The 17,662-nt window shown below is 40.2% G+C and overlaps 1 protein-coding gene across 2 annotated transcripts in view; it reads right to left on the bottom strand.

The window, feature by feature from the left end:
- Window positions 1-6,373: 6,373 nt before the first annotated feature.
- The window catches only part of LOC136855483 (uncharacterized), a 59,063-nt gene continuing 47,774 nt past the window's right edge, over window positions 6,374-17,662 (bottom strand). For both annotated transcript variants that reach the window (XM_067132565.1, XM_067132566.1), the window contains 4 exons: window positions 10,752-13,296; window positions 9,786-9,951; window positions 9,277-9,433; window positions 6,374-7,424 (listed from right to left, as the gene is read on the bottom strand). In XM_067132565.1, the coding sequence (XP_066988666.1) occupies window positions 7,227-7,424; window positions 9,277-9,433; window positions 9,786-9,951; window positions 10,752-12,651 (2,421 nt within the window). In that variant the 5' untranslated portion in view covers window positions 12,652-13,296 and the 3' untranslated portion in view covers window positions 6,374-7,226. The remainder of the gene's footprint in view (window positions 7,425-9,276; window positions 9,434-9,785; window positions 9,952-10,751; window positions 13,297-17,662) is intronic.

Genomic DNA, 17,662 nt, shown 5'->3' with positions numbered 1-17,662 from the left:
AAGTGGTGTAAACTTATGCCTGCCTGTCTCGGCTATCTGATGAACGGCCAAGTCTCTTATCCAAAATAAAGCAATGACTGACGTCTACTCGTTCGTTAGTGGTTAATGTTTGTAATCAGGAGGACCAGGAGGTCAAGTGCTACGAAGTGGGTCTTATGGTCATGATGAAATTCAAGAGGATTTTGAGATTTTAACTTCACACGACTTTAAAGGCCTTGCTTACTCGTGTAACAATGACGACCAATCGAAAGTTGGACTTGATTGACAGGAGCAGTTTCGTACAAGTTGTTGGTTAGTGTTTTTCGGAAATTCTATCAGCAGTTCATCGAGCAGGGACGTCATCGGCCAAGGTGACTCAAGGTACAAAGAAAAGGGCGCATGATATAATGCGCCCTACCTTCTTCAGGTCTTGTCAAAAATGTAGCCACAGTAAGGAGTGCAAACTATCCAATAAAAATGAGGATGAAGAAAATCAAGGTTATAAAAACAATACTTTATTTGGTTAACCTGTGACAATGAATACAAAAATAATTTATATAGAGCATGATTGAAGAACTGAAATTTTGACGCTAGAAGTTAGATCTGAAATGACAAGCTAAAACTGTTGGTTTGAACTTAAAATATAAGTGTAATATACGACTTTCTTGAGCACACAACACAAATGACATTAAAAAAAAAAAAGGTTATAATTATGACTTTCTCACCTCTGACTAGAACACGTCACGTACGAGCTAACATATATGCGTGGTTTGTTATACGTTTTTACACAAATTCCTTAATTCAAATAAACCTAAATTCACTAAAAAAAAAAAAAAACACGCTCACTGTAGTGATTGCCGTAACTTCTTTAAAATTCTGGCGTATATTTGCAAAAGTTACTGTGCCCGTAGTGTGAAGTTTTAACAACCTGTTATACAGGTAACAGGTATAAAGCTACAGGTTCGTAAAAACTACCAATATCTGAGGTAGTCAGTCATATGCAACTGTTTCTGAAAGGTCAGTTTTAAAAACAGCGATTCTGTCCTCTTATTAAGGGACTGCAATAAAATTACATGTGGAAAAACTTCTCTTTCTCTTGCAGACTGGTCAACCTTTGGAGCCCTCTTGGGTTTATAATTTTTTGACTCTCTATAAGGATTTTCAGCTGATGACTTAAAGACAGAAAGTTGAATAACTAAAGATCATGGCAGACTTCAAAATTAAGATAAGCCCGGTAACGCTTTAAAATCTTTTTTGTTTGTGTTACGGATTACTTTCAAATCAGCTTTGGTATGGGTAGGAGTCTAAATTCATCCATTCGAATACATAAAGTTTTAATATGCTTTCATAATGATTTACACTTCCTTCCAACTTGTTTAATTGTCTGAACTCTTCAGAATTGAGGGCTTGGTGTGTAGTGTTAAAACGCCTAATTTCCTTTTCTTCTTATTCTTCTTGACCTTGTACTTGGTCTATGGTTTGAATCTTGCTTGCTGGTTGTGGCAGTGTCGAATCTTTTTTTTTTCTCTCTCTCTCGATTATTTGTGGCAACTGCCCCGACGGTGATTTTATCACAAACTTTTTGTTGGAGCAAAGTATCAACTCTGTCTGTCACACCATCCAGGATGTATGGTGAGACACACACAGTCTCTCTCTCTTTTGAGACTATGCTGAAACAGGAAGTCCAGTGATAAAACACTGCTGATACAGATAAAACAAAAATGGGAAAAAATGCACATTTGACACTTTGGCAAAAGGGGACGAATTACAGTATGTAGTTGCTTGATTCCCAATAGGTGCAGGTAGGCACTTTCAACCATTTTGACTGTCTATCCTTGAAAGAATTTCCACGCCAAAATTTCATACTTTTTACTGACATGGAATGTACTAGGCTACACTTCCGTCTTGGATATCATTATATCCCTTCAGAAAGGAATACAGTTCTATATACTTCTGAGAACTGAAATTTCTTAGAAGCTTCCTTGTTGTTCGTTGTTCCCTGAATGCTATTCATAATGCCTTGATATCTGCTAGCTTGAATGATCTGTAGTTTTCCGAGGAAATTTCTTGGATGGTCACCTTAACATACCAATTTTCCGCCTGACGTAAAGCTTTCACTCGGCTTTCAGTAAAAAATCCTTGAACGATTTTCACTGCAAGGGTATAGATCTTTGGGCTCTACTTTTCCCTTTTCTTGAATTCTGAGTTTCATGTGCTCTATGAAGTCTTCCACGACTTTTAATTATACGGATTTACGAGAGAGCTCTTTCAGAAGTATTCCTGTTTGTATACAGGCCACACACGTCATGACTGCGTTAGCTCGCCCTAAGATGCATTTTCTTTCCTGCCTGTCTAATGGAATATACCTAGACATACATTAGACATCTATAGCACCATATGAGTTGCTAAATCCCTTGAGAATACAGGCCCACAGAAGTTTCCCAGTGGATCAAACTATGGTGCCCTATTAATGGAGCTAAAGGAACTTTACCTCTATTCACGTGTATATTGCTGTAAACTTTTGATTGACATTACAACCTCGCTGAAGTGACTGCATTTAGTAAAATTTCGTCAGGCCTTTCCAAAATCTCTCATTAATTTACTACCTGTTTCGTTCTTGATTTATATTCGCCTTTTAAGTAACTTTATTGTTTTTCCTGTCAGACGGACAGGCACAGTCTTGGAATTATCTGAACGCTATTGTCACTTGTAATTCACTAAGGTATAAACAAGTTTTTCTTTCGCATCCAAAGTTACGCACACGAAGTGAAATAGATAAACAAACAGGGTAATGGCAGGTAAACATTTCACTCATTCCAGTACTGGCGCTGATCATTACCGCGGCTGTATTAGCACTGGATTAAAATGAAGGTTTAGGGAGTTCATTTGTTTGGGCCAAGGTCTAGAGAATACTGACATCCCACTGTGGCGGAGGTCAGTGTCTGTGGTTGGTCTGTAGTCTTTTTTGCTCAGAGCCTAACTAGTTCCATGGAGCTTGCGTAGCTGAATCCTAGATGTTCTTCTAAGGGTTGATGAACTGAACTGAAATGAATATAGAATTTTGGCCAATGGCCAAGCGTTGGGACCTATGAGGTCATTCAGCACTGATGCGGAAATTGACAATAAAAGGTTTGAAAGGTGTAACAGGAAGAAAACCTCGCAGTTGCACTAAGATTCAACTGTTAGGAGAGGGTGGAAAGTAAGATGCAAGAAAGAGAATATGAAAGGAGGTACAGTAAAAGGAACGAAAGGGGTCGCAGCTAGGGGCCGAAGGGACGCTGCAAAGAACCTAAGTAATGCCTACAGCGCACCGCATGAGGTACACTGAAGGCGCCACCCCCCTACGGGGCCAAGGGTTAATGGGGCCCTCAGTTTTCTTACCCGAGTATTTTTGAGAGGAGACAAATATCTAGTGGGCTTTGCTCCTGAAGGTATCACTCAATCAAGTTCCTGGTGGCTGTCATATCTAGTGGATTAATTACAACTGGATGGTTTTATTTTCCAAATACGAAGTATTTCTAAGTGGCCGAGTCAATGGACAAGACAAGTACTTGCCTTGTGGGAGGCCAGGTGTGGACTACTCTGAAGTGTTTCCTGATGGCACTCGCCCGAATGACACGATGTGCTCTTGGACAGACATACTGTTTATGAAGTGATGAACTGTATATTTGTATTCTTCTTGGGATTACACACCAGTGTGCTGGATTGTTCTTTATCAGGAGGCTTGCCATTTTCTTGTTCGAGTAATTAACGTTAAGATTAATGGTTTTCTCAGGACCTATTCGACTTATCGTCGATTGTATATTATTTTCTACTTTTATTTCCTTTCCTTGTTGCTGATATCCATCTCTTGAAGCCGTGAAACTCACCCTAAAGCAGAGGCAATTTTTACAGTTCCCGGAATGAAGTCATCTCTGATAGCATTCCTGGGCTCGGCGCACGTGTGAACCAACTCCCACCAATTTCTGTTCTCGACGCGACACGTCCCTGTACGTGGTTCTCGGCTACAGATAATGCCTGGCCCGATTCCATATTTATCTTTGCTTTTTTCTTTCTTTCTGCTGTCAGCCGCTCGTCCCGAGATGAGAATTTAAAATGTGAGACAACAGAGATTACATCAACTGCTTTAGCATGTGGAAATATATACTGAGTATAATGAAAATTCTTTACGACACATTTTGTAAGAGATTACTGTCAGTGAATGAAGCATTTCCTCACAAAACCCGATTCAGGGACAATATCCATAACACTTAACACCATTAACAGCTCATTTCAGCTTCGAGATCGTACTTTGAAATCAGGTTTCATCGCTGCCTCATCATTTGGGACACGCTCTTTCCACTGTACTTCAGCAGCCATTTTGTTGTTACACCTCTTTTTCCCAAAGCTGCTTGATTTCTTTGCTAGTGCCCATGTCTGAAGCACTGAGCTGTGTAAGTAGAAATACACAAAGGAAATCTTTGGTGTTTAATTACAATAATCTGATAATCTCTTCTGCTTTAATACAGACTGATGCTATCCGTTCTCTTCTGTCCTGACAATACCCGTTTCTCAAACCACTGTCCCCCAAGGGAAGAGAAATGTTCTACCTCTTCCAAGGCCAGTCCGCTGTGACCTATGACTCAAGGGCGTAAAATAAATTAACTGCTCCATTTATATACTGCAATCCTGGCCTTCCCTTTAGACGTCATTGCACTGAATTCATCCCTGCAACCCTCCTGCAGCTTCCAGATGGCCCTTTCCCTTATTATTTCTTCCTTTCTGGTCACCGTGAACTTTTGTTTTGCCTATGTCAATTCTTTCCTTTCCACTCCATTCTTCCTCCTTCTAAACCGTACTGCTACTTCTGATTCTGTAGTTGGTGTTAGGTCATCTGGATGCAACAGCTCACCAATGCCCCCTTTCTAGGTACTTCTAGTACTACGATAAACAGCAAGGGACCTAGTGCTGGTCCTTGAAGGGCAACAGTGCCTCTAAATCGGAAGAAAATCATGGAATGACGACGCTCATATTTTAACCGATTAATCTGTAGCTCTTGCATTAAACCCGATTATCAACCACGCCTGCGCACTGAACGTGAAGGTTTTGAGCAATTAAGTTCATATCTCACTCCTCAGTCAACTTGGAGACAAAACGACACGATATATGATCTCATTACACGAATAAATTTAGGAGCAAAAAGTAAGATCTCGCTTGTTGTCTCATCTGACTCAGTTACAAAGCCTTATCTAACATCGCGTTAATATGGTATATTTGCATCTCAAGACTGTCAATGAAATGCAATTGCAAAGAGGGTAACAATTGTACTGTCGCTGCTGGGAAGACCTCAGGTGACAGATAATTAAAAATTAACACTAAAAGAGACTGGTGGTACCTACCTCGACCTGACAGAGATAATACGAGAGAAATATACTTTCCTGAATGAGACACAAGTTCCACGAAACATTTACATAAATATATATATATAATCTCTGATTTAATAGATACATTCAGCATACTTAAACCTAAATACGACAATCACGTGAATTACATACATTTCAGTTTCTTAATTACCTAATACGTCAGGTACTTGGATACAACGCTTCTACGGTATTATTGTAAAAACTCCCGCTTACAACAAATGACATTCCAGTACTTCGTCAAGCTTCAGAAGAGGAATTTTCTCGAGTAAAAAGAAAAATTTACAGACAGCAGATGATTATGACTAGATGGTCACGTGACCAAACACCAGCAAATCTTTGTATATAGCCCTCATTAAGGGCAACAGTTGTTATGACATAGTAGTTTCTGTTAAACACAAACAAATCTAGGACCCCATACAACTGGGAACATTTATTTTCTCAGGCCTATTGGAGCTTTCAACATAAATAGTCACCTGGGTTCTGGAACTATTTCGACTGGTTTCCATCGACCTTTTCACTCCACTGACTGTTTATATTCTCTCTCCCTACCCTCTTTTATTCACAAACACTCACTGCCGTCCCTATGACCCCAACCTCGAATTTTACATACTCATTCACCAACCTACCTCCAACTCTTTAAACCTAGCTAGCTGTCCTTCCTTTTCAATGTGAATGCTTTCCTCAGCTCCTTTAAAACTCCATCTTCAGCTCCTATCTGTCCTAACTTCAGCTTCAATCATACAATGATCCGATGTACTCCAGCAACTTTCCTTACCCCCTCAATTACATCTTTTTTCACCATTTTCTAAGAACACTTTCCCTAGACTCGCAATTCTCAGTTAATTCAGGCCTACATACCAACCAGCAATGTCACCTCTTCCTCTGTCTTACCTTTTTGCATTCCTTATCTCCTCTATAGAACCACCCCTTTCCATGTTCTCTCCAAACCCTACTGGCAGATTCAGGCTCTACCAAAAAGATTCTTGTTCTCATTCCTGGAGCATATAAGCTCACTATTACAACATTTACTCTCGCCATACTCAATATTATCCATGGCATTCTTAAACTAACACATTTGTACCCTTTTATCCATCCTGATAGTCTTCCTGACAATACAATGCAACCCTTCCTTAGACAGACACCATCAAGTTGCGTTGGGCGAGTTGGTAGAGTTGTTGGCTAGCACTCGCTAGGCCCAAGTTCGAGTCTCCGGCCGGCTAATGAAGGATTAGAGGAACTTATTCGGGCCAGCCCTAGGAGAGCTGTTAATCAGCTCAGTGGTCTGGTTAAACTAAGGTATGCTTAACTTTTGCCCCAAACATATTCTCTCTCTTTCCATCCTATTCCTGCATACACTTCCCTTTCAATTCTGCCTCTTCAAGTGCCGAAACATCCAGCTTTCTACCCTTAAAAATATATTCCGTCATACACTTCTCATCTGCACCCACATGTCCGACACTCAAAACCCCAAGACTTGCGTCTGGTTCCTTCACTGATTTTCTTTTTATGCATTAAAAGTACTGCGCATAGGTCTGAAAACCCCATGTCCCTAGCCAATTAGTGACTTTCACAACATGTATAGTGACAAGGATGCTTCAATTTTCCTCCCATCATCCTACCAGAGTGGAAGATTAGGTTAGGTTAGGTTACCAGTGGGATTCGAACGGTTGGGAAACGATGACGTACAGTGATGCTTTTACCACTGAGGCATCAAGATATATATACACAAATGTAAATATATATATATATATATATATATACATACATATATGTATATATAAATAAAGTGAGCCAATGGCAGAGACTATAACTGGATATCGCCCTCCAATTGAAAGTTCCTTCCACTCAATCTTGATACATCTGCCTCCTCCTGCAGGCGCCGAAGAGCTTCCTCCAGTGGGAGAAGAGAAGATGGCGCGTGGCTGAGCGGAACTTGTGGTTGTAAGTAAGGTGAAGCACAGCATTCCACAGACTGTTCAGGGCCATGAGCCAGGGTGCAATGAAAAGCAACTGCTTCAGTGGGGCTCTGTTGTTGATGGTGTCCTGCGGGAGAAGAGGATTAGCTTACACTGAGGTCAGCTTCGTGTGTAGGGTCAGTATGGTTCAGAATTTGTTCTTGAAGGCATGAACACAAGATAGGGATTGTTGGAAGGAGGAAATCTGAAAGATTATATGGAAGAAAAAGTGAAAAGATTAGTTAAACCTACAGTGTGTCCCAGAATTTAGCTAGAGTCAGTTGAAGAGGTAAACAGTATAATTTTGCTTTCCTTCCAAGCTTTTGATTACTATAGCTATTAGTTTTTGTCAACACACTCTGGGTTGCCTTATTTAGCTTTCATGTGCTAAGTCACTGAACTATGAGTTACCATACCTAACCATTCGTTTGTTGGACATCAAACTCTGGGTTGCCATGGTTACCTGTCGACATACTTGCCCTCAAACTAAGGGCTGCCATGGATATGTTGGTACACTTGCCAACAAAGTCTGGACTGTCTCAGTTATCTGCTGATATACAACCCCCAAACTCTGAGTTGCCACTATCTGCTGATGTACTTACCATCAAACTTTAAGCTTCCACAGTTATCTGTCTAAATAACTGTCATCAAACTCTGGGCTGCCATTATCTGCTGCTATACTTACCATCAAACTCTAAGCTTCCACAGTTATCTGCCTAAATACTTGTCATCAAACTCTGGGCTGCCATTGTCTGCTGCTATATTTACCATCAAACGCTAAGCTTCCACAGTTATCTGTCTAAATACTTGTCATCAAACTCTGGGCTGCCATAAATATGTTTATATACCTGCCACCAAGCTCTGGGCTGCCATAGTTATCTCTAAATATAACTGGCTGTTACTAATCTTGCCATCAAACTCTGCAGAGCTATAGTTGTTTTAATACTTGCCACAAAGCTCTCAGCAGCTGTAAACAATTTTAAATAATTGACAACATGCAGTGGGCTTTTGTAGCTATCTCTTTCAGTCCTCACCACTAATATCTGGGCTGTCAAGGTTATTTATGTAAATGCTTTGTACCAAAACTCTGGGCTGCAAAAGCTATGTCTAAACATCTGGCACCAAACTGGTCATCCGCAGTCACTGGTTGCGATACTTTCCACCAAACACTGGGCAGCCAAAACTCTCTTAAATTGCTCGGCACTAAACTCAGGCTGCCATAATTTGTCTCTAAATACTTGGCACCAAACTCAGACTGACAAAGTTATCTGTTGAAATACTCGAGACTAAACTCTGGCCTTCCATCGTTACCTGTTAAATGCCAAACATTAAATTCTGGGTTGCCATAATTACCTGTCAAAATACTTGACACCAAAATCTGCCATAGTTAATTGTGAATGTGCCACCAAACTATGAGCTGCCATAATTATCTGTCCATACATTCATCATTAAACACCAAATCACCATAGCTACATCGCTATGTACTTTTCGCTAAATTGGTTTGAAGTTTAAGTGCCAGAGTTATATGTCTATGTAGATGTCAAAAAAATCTGGTTTGCAACATATGCCTGTCAGTATATTTATAATATGTACGCTGAGTAAAATGCAGTGAGTAACAATATCATCATCAGAGCAGCTCAACAGTTTAAAGTGACATTGTCCTTATAATCTGAACTTAGGAACGGATCAGTTTCACTCAATAGATAGTGCCACTCGACAGAGGTTCCCATTAATTTTTAAAAATGTGAAATTAAGGGCTGAATATGGTTCAGTAATCTAAAAAACCTAAAATCAAGGGTTGAACACAGTCCCACCAACTATAAAATATGCAATTACTGACTAATAAAGGCGTCATTCCCAGATTTAGCAAATTCACAGACTGAGCAAATTCACAGATTTAGCAAATTCACAGATTTAGCAAATTCACAGATGTAGCAAACCTGCTGGGTGAAATACAGGAACATCATCCATCCCCCGACTGCCAGGAGAGGGAAACAAGCGAACACAAAAACGACGATGTTGACGAGTACGGTACACGTTATTTCCCTGTCCCGTTCGCGTACCGTCACACGATCGCCACCACCTCCTATGACACCCCTGGAAGGAAGAAGAAGAAGAAGAAAAAAAGAAGTCAGGAACAGGAGGCATACGACTCGGAAAAATCCTACTCAAGTAATGATTCGTAATAAGCATATAGTTTTAAAGCTATGGGATTCTAGAACATATTAACAGCATGGCTTCTATTAATGAGCAGATGTTGGCCTCATTCATGTGGGATTTTTGTTCATTTATCATTCTTATATCAAAATCAGTGGCAGACATTTCAATATTGTTTGGTTAGTCTTAATATCCACGAAACTAAAGCTGAGAAAGTCTATAAACTGTCTAATTCACGAATGTGATCAAGAACATCTTCAAGCAATCAACTTGAATTACTCGGGGTCATTACCCCCGTATCCTCCTGATGGTGGCCGTGACATGATCCGTGCTAGGAGGCATCATCATTCGGCGGAGTCCCAACACCCCAAGGACACTTTCCCGGGATGGCGACGTCCTACTCGATCCCCCGGCTGCGGAACTGGCCCCGAGGGAGGCATCGGCGACCATCCCGCTCTCTGAAAGGGCGCGAGAGAGGAAGGAAATGAAGGGAGGAGGGTATAGGAGGAAGGACGTCTCTCAAGGTAATGCAAGATTCATGAGAGAGAGAGAGAGAGAGAGAGAGAGAGAGAGAGAGAGAGAGAGAGAGAGATAAAAGGGGCCTTGCAAAAGCTTTTATTTTAAACAAGGTAAATTGGAAGTCCTTTGGAAGAGTTACTTTATTTTATTTAGGATGGTTGCAGGATTTCAAAATAAGATAGGAAGGCTTAATCTCTTGAAACGCCCAATTCTCTCTCTCTCTCTCTCTCAAAACATGAGACTGAAAATACAGTGCCTTTAAAAACTTCTCAACTATTTCTAATTCTTATAAGGATATATTTATCACTATAACAGAAACCAAATATTCATATAAATAGGTTTTCTTCTTTTAAAATGAAAAGACCGAGATAAAGAATGACAAGAAAATCCAACTTAGGTTAAATGTTAAGAATAATCAATCCAACTAACTGCTACAGCAAGAAAAAAGAATTCAAATAGTATATAGTTTAAAAGAGAAACTTTAATGAGGCAATACCTTCCAGACTAGCAATGGCCATAATTCTGAAGCTGATTAGTTTTCATGTTATTAAAAATCAGTAAAAACAAACACAGTATGTATATGGAAGCCTTTGCTTTCTGTACAAGTAGTAGCAAAAGTTAGTTTAAAGATATGATGATGTTCACAGCTGACTTAGATATTTATTTTGAAACATGAACTGCAATGAACCACAGTAGCCATTTAAAACTTTCTGTCGATAATCCTGCATCCAATGCTTACCTATAGAATGCGTCCTTGGCGAATTTTTGGGCACTTTCCAGTTGCAATTTTGCGAAAACAAAGCGAGTAAGTTCCATCTGGAAGCCCTTTCTTCCTTGTCGAGGACTTGGGGATAATCAACAGTGGAGTCTCCGTTACCAATGGCACCATTACCGAGTCCCGTAGGTGCCACGGAGCTTTCAATAAACGTGGATGTGGATATTTTGTTGACATTCATTCCCTGGTCATACACGAATTTGCCCGGGTCGTTGCTTTCTTTGTCGCTCTTCTTGAACGTGAACTTGAGTTTGTATCCCGGCACATCAGAGCAACTAGATTTCTGTTTCTTTTTCCGGTCATGACAGTGGGGGGGATTTGGCAACGCTGCTGCGCTGAGGTTCACCATCGTCGAGAGGCTGGTTGTGCTGACTTGGCGGGAAAGAGAGCAGTGGTTCTGGGTCAGCTGGAGGGCCGATTTCACTTGGCGCACAGAGTGGTCTCGCGTGTAGGAGTTGTATTTCCTGAGGGTTCTGAAGGAGAAGAAGAACATGGCAATGACGGGCAAGCCCAGCACAACCAATGTAACGCCCAGGGGGACAGCGTGTTTAAGATACACTTTGTAATCCGCTGTTGCTATTTTGCTCTCGTTGTTGATAATGTGGACATCCAGCGGTGAAGTGTCATAGTTGATGCATAATTCATGCTGTTTTTGTGGCCTGTAAACGAAGTGTAGTGAAGGGACGAGGATTCCACAGCACCAAGAAATGACCAGGGCTGCAGTCACTCTGCGAGACGTGACTAAAGAACGATAGTGGGTCCTCGTGAGTAAGAGATAGCGATCTAGACTCATCAGGGATAAAGTGTATAGAGAAATAATCATGTTGGAAGCTGCAAAGAAGCCGCTGATTTGTGTGAATATGTCTGAGACGCCCCATAAGCAATTGGGAACGTGTCTGAACAACTGGCTTTCCCTGAGGTTGGCGTAATGAGGAAAGCGTTCAAGGGGCACTTCTGTCAATCCCACCCACTGATTGTAGGCAGCGTGACCACAAACTACAATGCCTATGATGAAGTCAGTTGCAGCTAAAGACAATCTCAGATAATACTTGGGCTTGTGAAACTGTGGGCACAGAACTATGACCACCATTATAACAACACTCATGAGCACTATACAGACAGACACCAGGATCATGAAGATGAGCACAACACTCTCAGCAGCCAAGCAATGCCCAGGCATACAGTCTGAAGCGGACATCTCAAAAATGGAATGGTTTGTGGCACAAATGAAGTCGCTGGAACACATGGGCCACGAGTGATGCAAGATCACCATTCGCGTGATGTTCAAGAAGCACTGGTGATCTTCCTCGGCGATGTAACCCAGTTCGATGGTGTGGTATGTTCCTCCAAGGTGCTGGCGTGTCACGCTCGCCTGGACATGGTAACACCACAGCTCAGCGCAGCGCTGTAGGCCAAGGGAAACAGCACGCTGGAAGCCCTCTTGGACTATGGGCGAAACGTGGAGGCTAGGGCATTCCCTCCACAACTCGCCACTGGTTTCCCATTCTTTGCCTTCTGGTCTCTCTTTCACACTGTCCTTAATCTGGGGTAATCTGACATCCAACGAGCTGCATTCACACAGATTGCTCTCGTTTCTTGGTGCAGAGGTCTGACCATCATTTTTCTCTGTTGATGTCTCAGAGCGGTGCGGTTCTTCCTGTTCCTCAAGAGATTCACTCTCTGTCTGATTGTAAATCATTTCTGTGCTATTCAACGGCACTTCAGTTTGAAGGGCTGGTAATCCAGAGAGTCCATCTTTCTTCTTTGGTCTCAGCGAAGCGTAATCATCTTGATGGGCGCTTTTTAATCCAACCAGCAGACTTATGAACACCATAAAACTGCACCATTTGTGACAGTGACACATGATTTTTTTCTTTTTACCTGACTATTTTATATAAAAAATTTAATTCTTGAGTATTCTGTAAAGCATTACATATCCTAAGAGAATGGAAAAATACAAATGTATGCTAACTACTACAGTTGTTCTTCATCCCTTTGATTTTTCGTTAATTTTCGATCTTTTTAAGTATCTATTAAGGAAGACTGTCCCTTTTCCGAAACGCACACATCTGCTCTTCAGAAATCTTAAACTCTCACATAATCTGTTAATTGTGAGGGGTGAAAGGAAGCCTTATTCCCTAACTTTGGCGTAAAAACCGTAACTTTTACTCCCAACAGAATATTTTGCTCTCTCCCAAAGAAACTTTCTATGATGACAGAGTAAGCAGTTTGACATGGTAGCTCAGTTCAGTAGCATCCAAAGACTGAGCATTTCCACGAGTCTTTAACTTGTCACTTCTGTGTCCTCGAGATGGTTTTTACAACGGCCCTCTTTTCCTTCGGCGGTCTTCATTAGATTTATTCGGTGTTTTCTACATTCAGTTTTACTATAGTTTTTAACATGGGTTGTTGGCGTGGTATGTGCTTCCTTTAAACTCTTGTGATTTTACAAAGGTTTTATCATATCCTTGTCTTCTATTTCTTCATCTGTCAGTAGTTCTCAGCCAACCTGAAAAACAGAAAAAGTAATTATTGCTTTCGTTAAAATACTTGGAGAGCTCTAATTACATTCAAAATATCTGAGAGGAATTAACCTTTAATGATAAAACATACCAATAGAAACACAAGATTACAAAGAAATCTTTGAAAATTACGAAAAATGGAAGCTCATGTTTCATCCATGAGAAAATAATTCCTTGAAACTCGAACCACCAATATTGTATTATTATAAAACACCTTTTGTTTTCCTTATTCCCTATAACCTTTCTTCTTTTCAAAGGCAGGTTTATTCCCTCCTCCTTTGGGGGTCCGAGCCTCATCTTCCTTCTTTCCCTTCCTCTACCTCTTCTCACTCTTTTTTAGGCCTGGGTTTGAAGAGGGTATTAGGATACCAGTCCCGTCGGCCTTCGTGTAAAAAAAAAAATAATAAGAATCTAAGGATATAGTTAAAAGAAAAGAAATTAGAACGCGATTTCCCCTGTCGTTCCTGAATGGTAAAACCAGCAACATTTTAAAAGTAGCTTCGTTTCTCACTATTTAGAAGGGAAATATCAATATTTTCTTTTCTTTGGGTGACCAAACTTCATTTGATCTCTTTTCCATAATAATAAATAGAAACAGAACTCTAAAAGCTGCTGTCATGAGCGTTTGATTGACACCTGCTGATCTACTACTGTATACACAGAATTATGCATACACATTAATTTATAAATTAGTGTTTGATGTCCGAGTTAACTTTAAATTAATACACGGAATGAGCGAAGCCACTATCCTAAAGACACAAGGAACCGCAGGCTTCCATTCGTATGTCACTGGTTTTTTAGTGCTCTTGTCATTTTTAGTTTTCTTTAAAAGACAACTATTATGCCGGCTTTGTCTGTCTGTCCGCCCACAGATCTTAAAAACTACCGAGGCTAGAGGGCTGCAAATTGGTACGTTGATCATCCACACTCCAATCATCAAACATACCACATTGCAGCCCTCTAGCCTCAGTAGTTTTTATTTTATTTAAGGTTAAGTTTAGCCATGATCGTGCGTCTGGCACCGCTAAAGGTGCCAACAACACAGGCTGAAAGTTTAATGGGCCGCAGCTGAGAGTTTCATAGGCCATGGCTGAGAGTTTCATACGGTATTATATGCTGTACAGAAAACTCGATTGCGCCGAAGAAACTTTGGCGTATCTTTTACTTGTTTAGCATGAGATGAACCGCTGAATCACGTCTTCTGTTCATTTGGGGATCTCGGGCATGAACAGTAGGAAAAATACTCTACTTATTATTGGACTGAAGAGAAGCTTCTTCATGTGCCTGTCAGGCTGAAGAATGGAGAAAAACAAGACTTCGCAAGAAACGACTGACCTGCCTTCTGAAAGAGTTAAGATCTAAAGATCTTTGCCTAGGAGAAGTAAGTAAGTAATTAAGTACAGTCATTGCGGTTTCTGGGGTAAACAGGACAACGGTTACTGGCGGTTATATGCTAGTTTGAATCAAAAGGCCGACTTCAAAGGAGGGGAACACATTACCAAAGGCTCCTGTACGAACACTGAAAGCGATCAAAGTCATTAGATGCCACAATTATGTTCCAGCTCTCGTGAGCGGGTGTACACGTGCACACTTTTATTATAAATTATATATATATATATATATATATATATATATATATATATATATATATATATATATATATATATAAACTTATTAAAGTTTAGTCTAACTTTTGACATAACAACAAACAACAATAGGAATAATAACAACAATAAACACGACCGATATATCGAAAGTTCAACTTCAGATTGTTGATTAACAATGATGAATTGGAATGTCTGCAGACTGGCTTATGTGTGTGTGTGTGTGTGTGTGTGCGCACGCGTGGGTGTTACGTCCATGCTGCCAGATGTAAGAGACTAAACGTCTCGTAAGCGAAAATGCATTGGACATACCTCTGCACACTCGAAGGTTCTTCTTAGCTTCAGTTATGGAACAGAATTATAATCGTTTAAACTGTAGTTTACATTATAAAATTTGCTCCATTTGTTGGCATTTATTAAAAGAGGAACCTCCTACCGGAAGGCAGTATCCCCATTTACAGGTGGCTTGTTTTGGCATAAAAATATTATTGTGACTTCATTTTCAACCAAACTGTAGCCATTACAAGATGTAGAAAATACGACAAATAACGTGTGGTTCAGAATTGTATAGTGATCTACAAGGTGTTGTTTTGTGGTTTACCAACAATATTCTTCCAGTTTATGGCTAAACACTTCTTGCAGCTAAAAATTGGCAAAACGTTTTAAAATCACTGTGGCATACAGAATCAGACATCTTGCTTTTCTAGGTTTCGGGCAGCAATCGTCGAGCAACCGGCATGGCTGTACATCCCCTGGTTCCAGCAACTTGCGTACAGTCGATGTTACTGTAAAACTCCTAACAAATTAGTACAACCCAAATCTTACAAATATAAGTACAAAAACAGAGAACTGAATATCCCTCGACTATTGGCAGCGCAAAAAGCAGATTTCTTGAAAAAAAAAAACTCTAAGTCTGGCTTAATTCCTTGCAACGTAAACAAACTTCACGCTATGAAAATTGATCTTCAAAAACTTAATGTCTTTGCAAGAAAAACCCGCAGAAGTTCACACAAGACCAACAGAATTGCAAGTGTAAAAATATTTTCCATAGTGACAAAAAAGGAACGCAAGGAATTTTCAGAGAACCGCTAAAGAAGATAAACTAAAACAACAAATCAAAAGGACTCTTCAAAGTGGTTGTTATGTCATTGACATCCTCCTTTTAATGATGCATTATCGCGTAGGTGACGCCGTTGCCATGGCAACCGCTCCGGAGTGAATCCTGGAGTGATTCCCCGTATAGGCTTACGCTTGTGGCTGGCAGCGTGTTCCGTTTTCCTAAGGCCTCTCTAGTCGCTAAATGCGGAAAGTTCTCGCTAATCCTAAAACACAAGTCTGTCAATCATTATGCTGCTCTCTCGCTTCGCAAGTACATGTATTTTTGTTATTGTTTCGACTCATGTCTCCAAACCTACTTTTTTATTTTTTTCAGTCTAGTTTTAGTAATGTTTATTTAATAGCAATGATTGCCCTTTTGTGGAATGGTTTTCCCTCTCTCTCTCATTCCACAACCCCTCCTCTCTCTCATTTCACACCCCTCCTCTCTCTCATTCTCCTCTCTCTCTCTCATTCCAGGCAGCCCCCTCTCTCTCTCTCTCTCAGTAACTCCACGTCTCATGTGTATCATACATTTCCAGGATAACTGGGAGGGTGTTCCTCCCACCACCCCCTCTCCCCTCTCCTCTCTCTCGAAATACATCAAGTCTCATTCCCCTTGCCGCCTCACAGTCTCCCTCACAACGAACACAACAAGACTTATTAACATTCTCACACTTGAGTCTTTCTCCAATTCCCTGTTTCCACCAACATACGAAGTTAGCGCAACATTCACTCTTCGAACCTCCGTGCATAAACAGGCGTGTATAATTAGTCAAATATAATTGGTCCTCATCCATTTACTGAGATACGACTTGAAACCTGAATACACTGACTCTCATTATGTTCAGGTGAAACAGGAGATTAGGTTTTCTATTTTTTTTATTTGTTTCTTTATTAGCACTGATCATCACAGGGTACTCCCATTTTGCAGCATTACTGAACCTACTTCTGCTGTCAAGTGTACAGTATGTACAGTATGTGTGTATAATATATAGACATTTATATATGTATACATATGTATTATATATCAATTGCATATATATATATATATATATATATGTGTATATATATATATATATATATATATATATATATATATATATATATAATTAAAACACATAAAGAAAGCCTGCTAACTCAAGGATATACATCATGAGCAAAAAGCTTCCACAGAATCATCCACTTTCTATGCACTTGCAGAAAGCTCAACAACAGTACATCGAATCCCCCCAAAGAAACATCATTGATTTGCACATGCTTGCGTGCTTCATTGATAGCTAAAACTCCCCCATTCAGCGTTGCAAGTTCTTTCTAAGCAGTCTACGTGGTCTGGTAAAACTACTACTAATAATGATAAAATACATCCTCCCCTAACTTCCTTATTATACACCATAGGAGAATTGTCTCCCATTCTCTATATGTGACCAAACCACATCCATTATTTCACTTATGATGACAGAGTTACTACATCTTTTTATCTACATTTCTAGCCTATCGTACTCCACCTCCACTATGTATAAAATACAGCACAAAAATTTCTGTATTCTCTTATTGAGATTCAACACACAAACACACACACGCACACATACCTATGTCACCTACATAAAGTGACTCGCTCAAAGATATGATGCAATTTTAGCTTCCAATGACT

This window comes from Macrobrachium rosenbergii, chromosome 31, assembly GCF_040412425.1.
Source record: "Macrobrachium rosenbergii isolate ZJJX-2024 chromosome 31, ASM4041242v1, whole genome shotgun sequence".
NCBI lineage: Eukaryota > Metazoa > Arthropoda > Malacostraca > Decapoda > Palaemonidae > Macrobrachium > Macrobrachium rosenbergii.
This window is presented reverse-complemented; position numbering and strand designations above follow the sequence as displayed.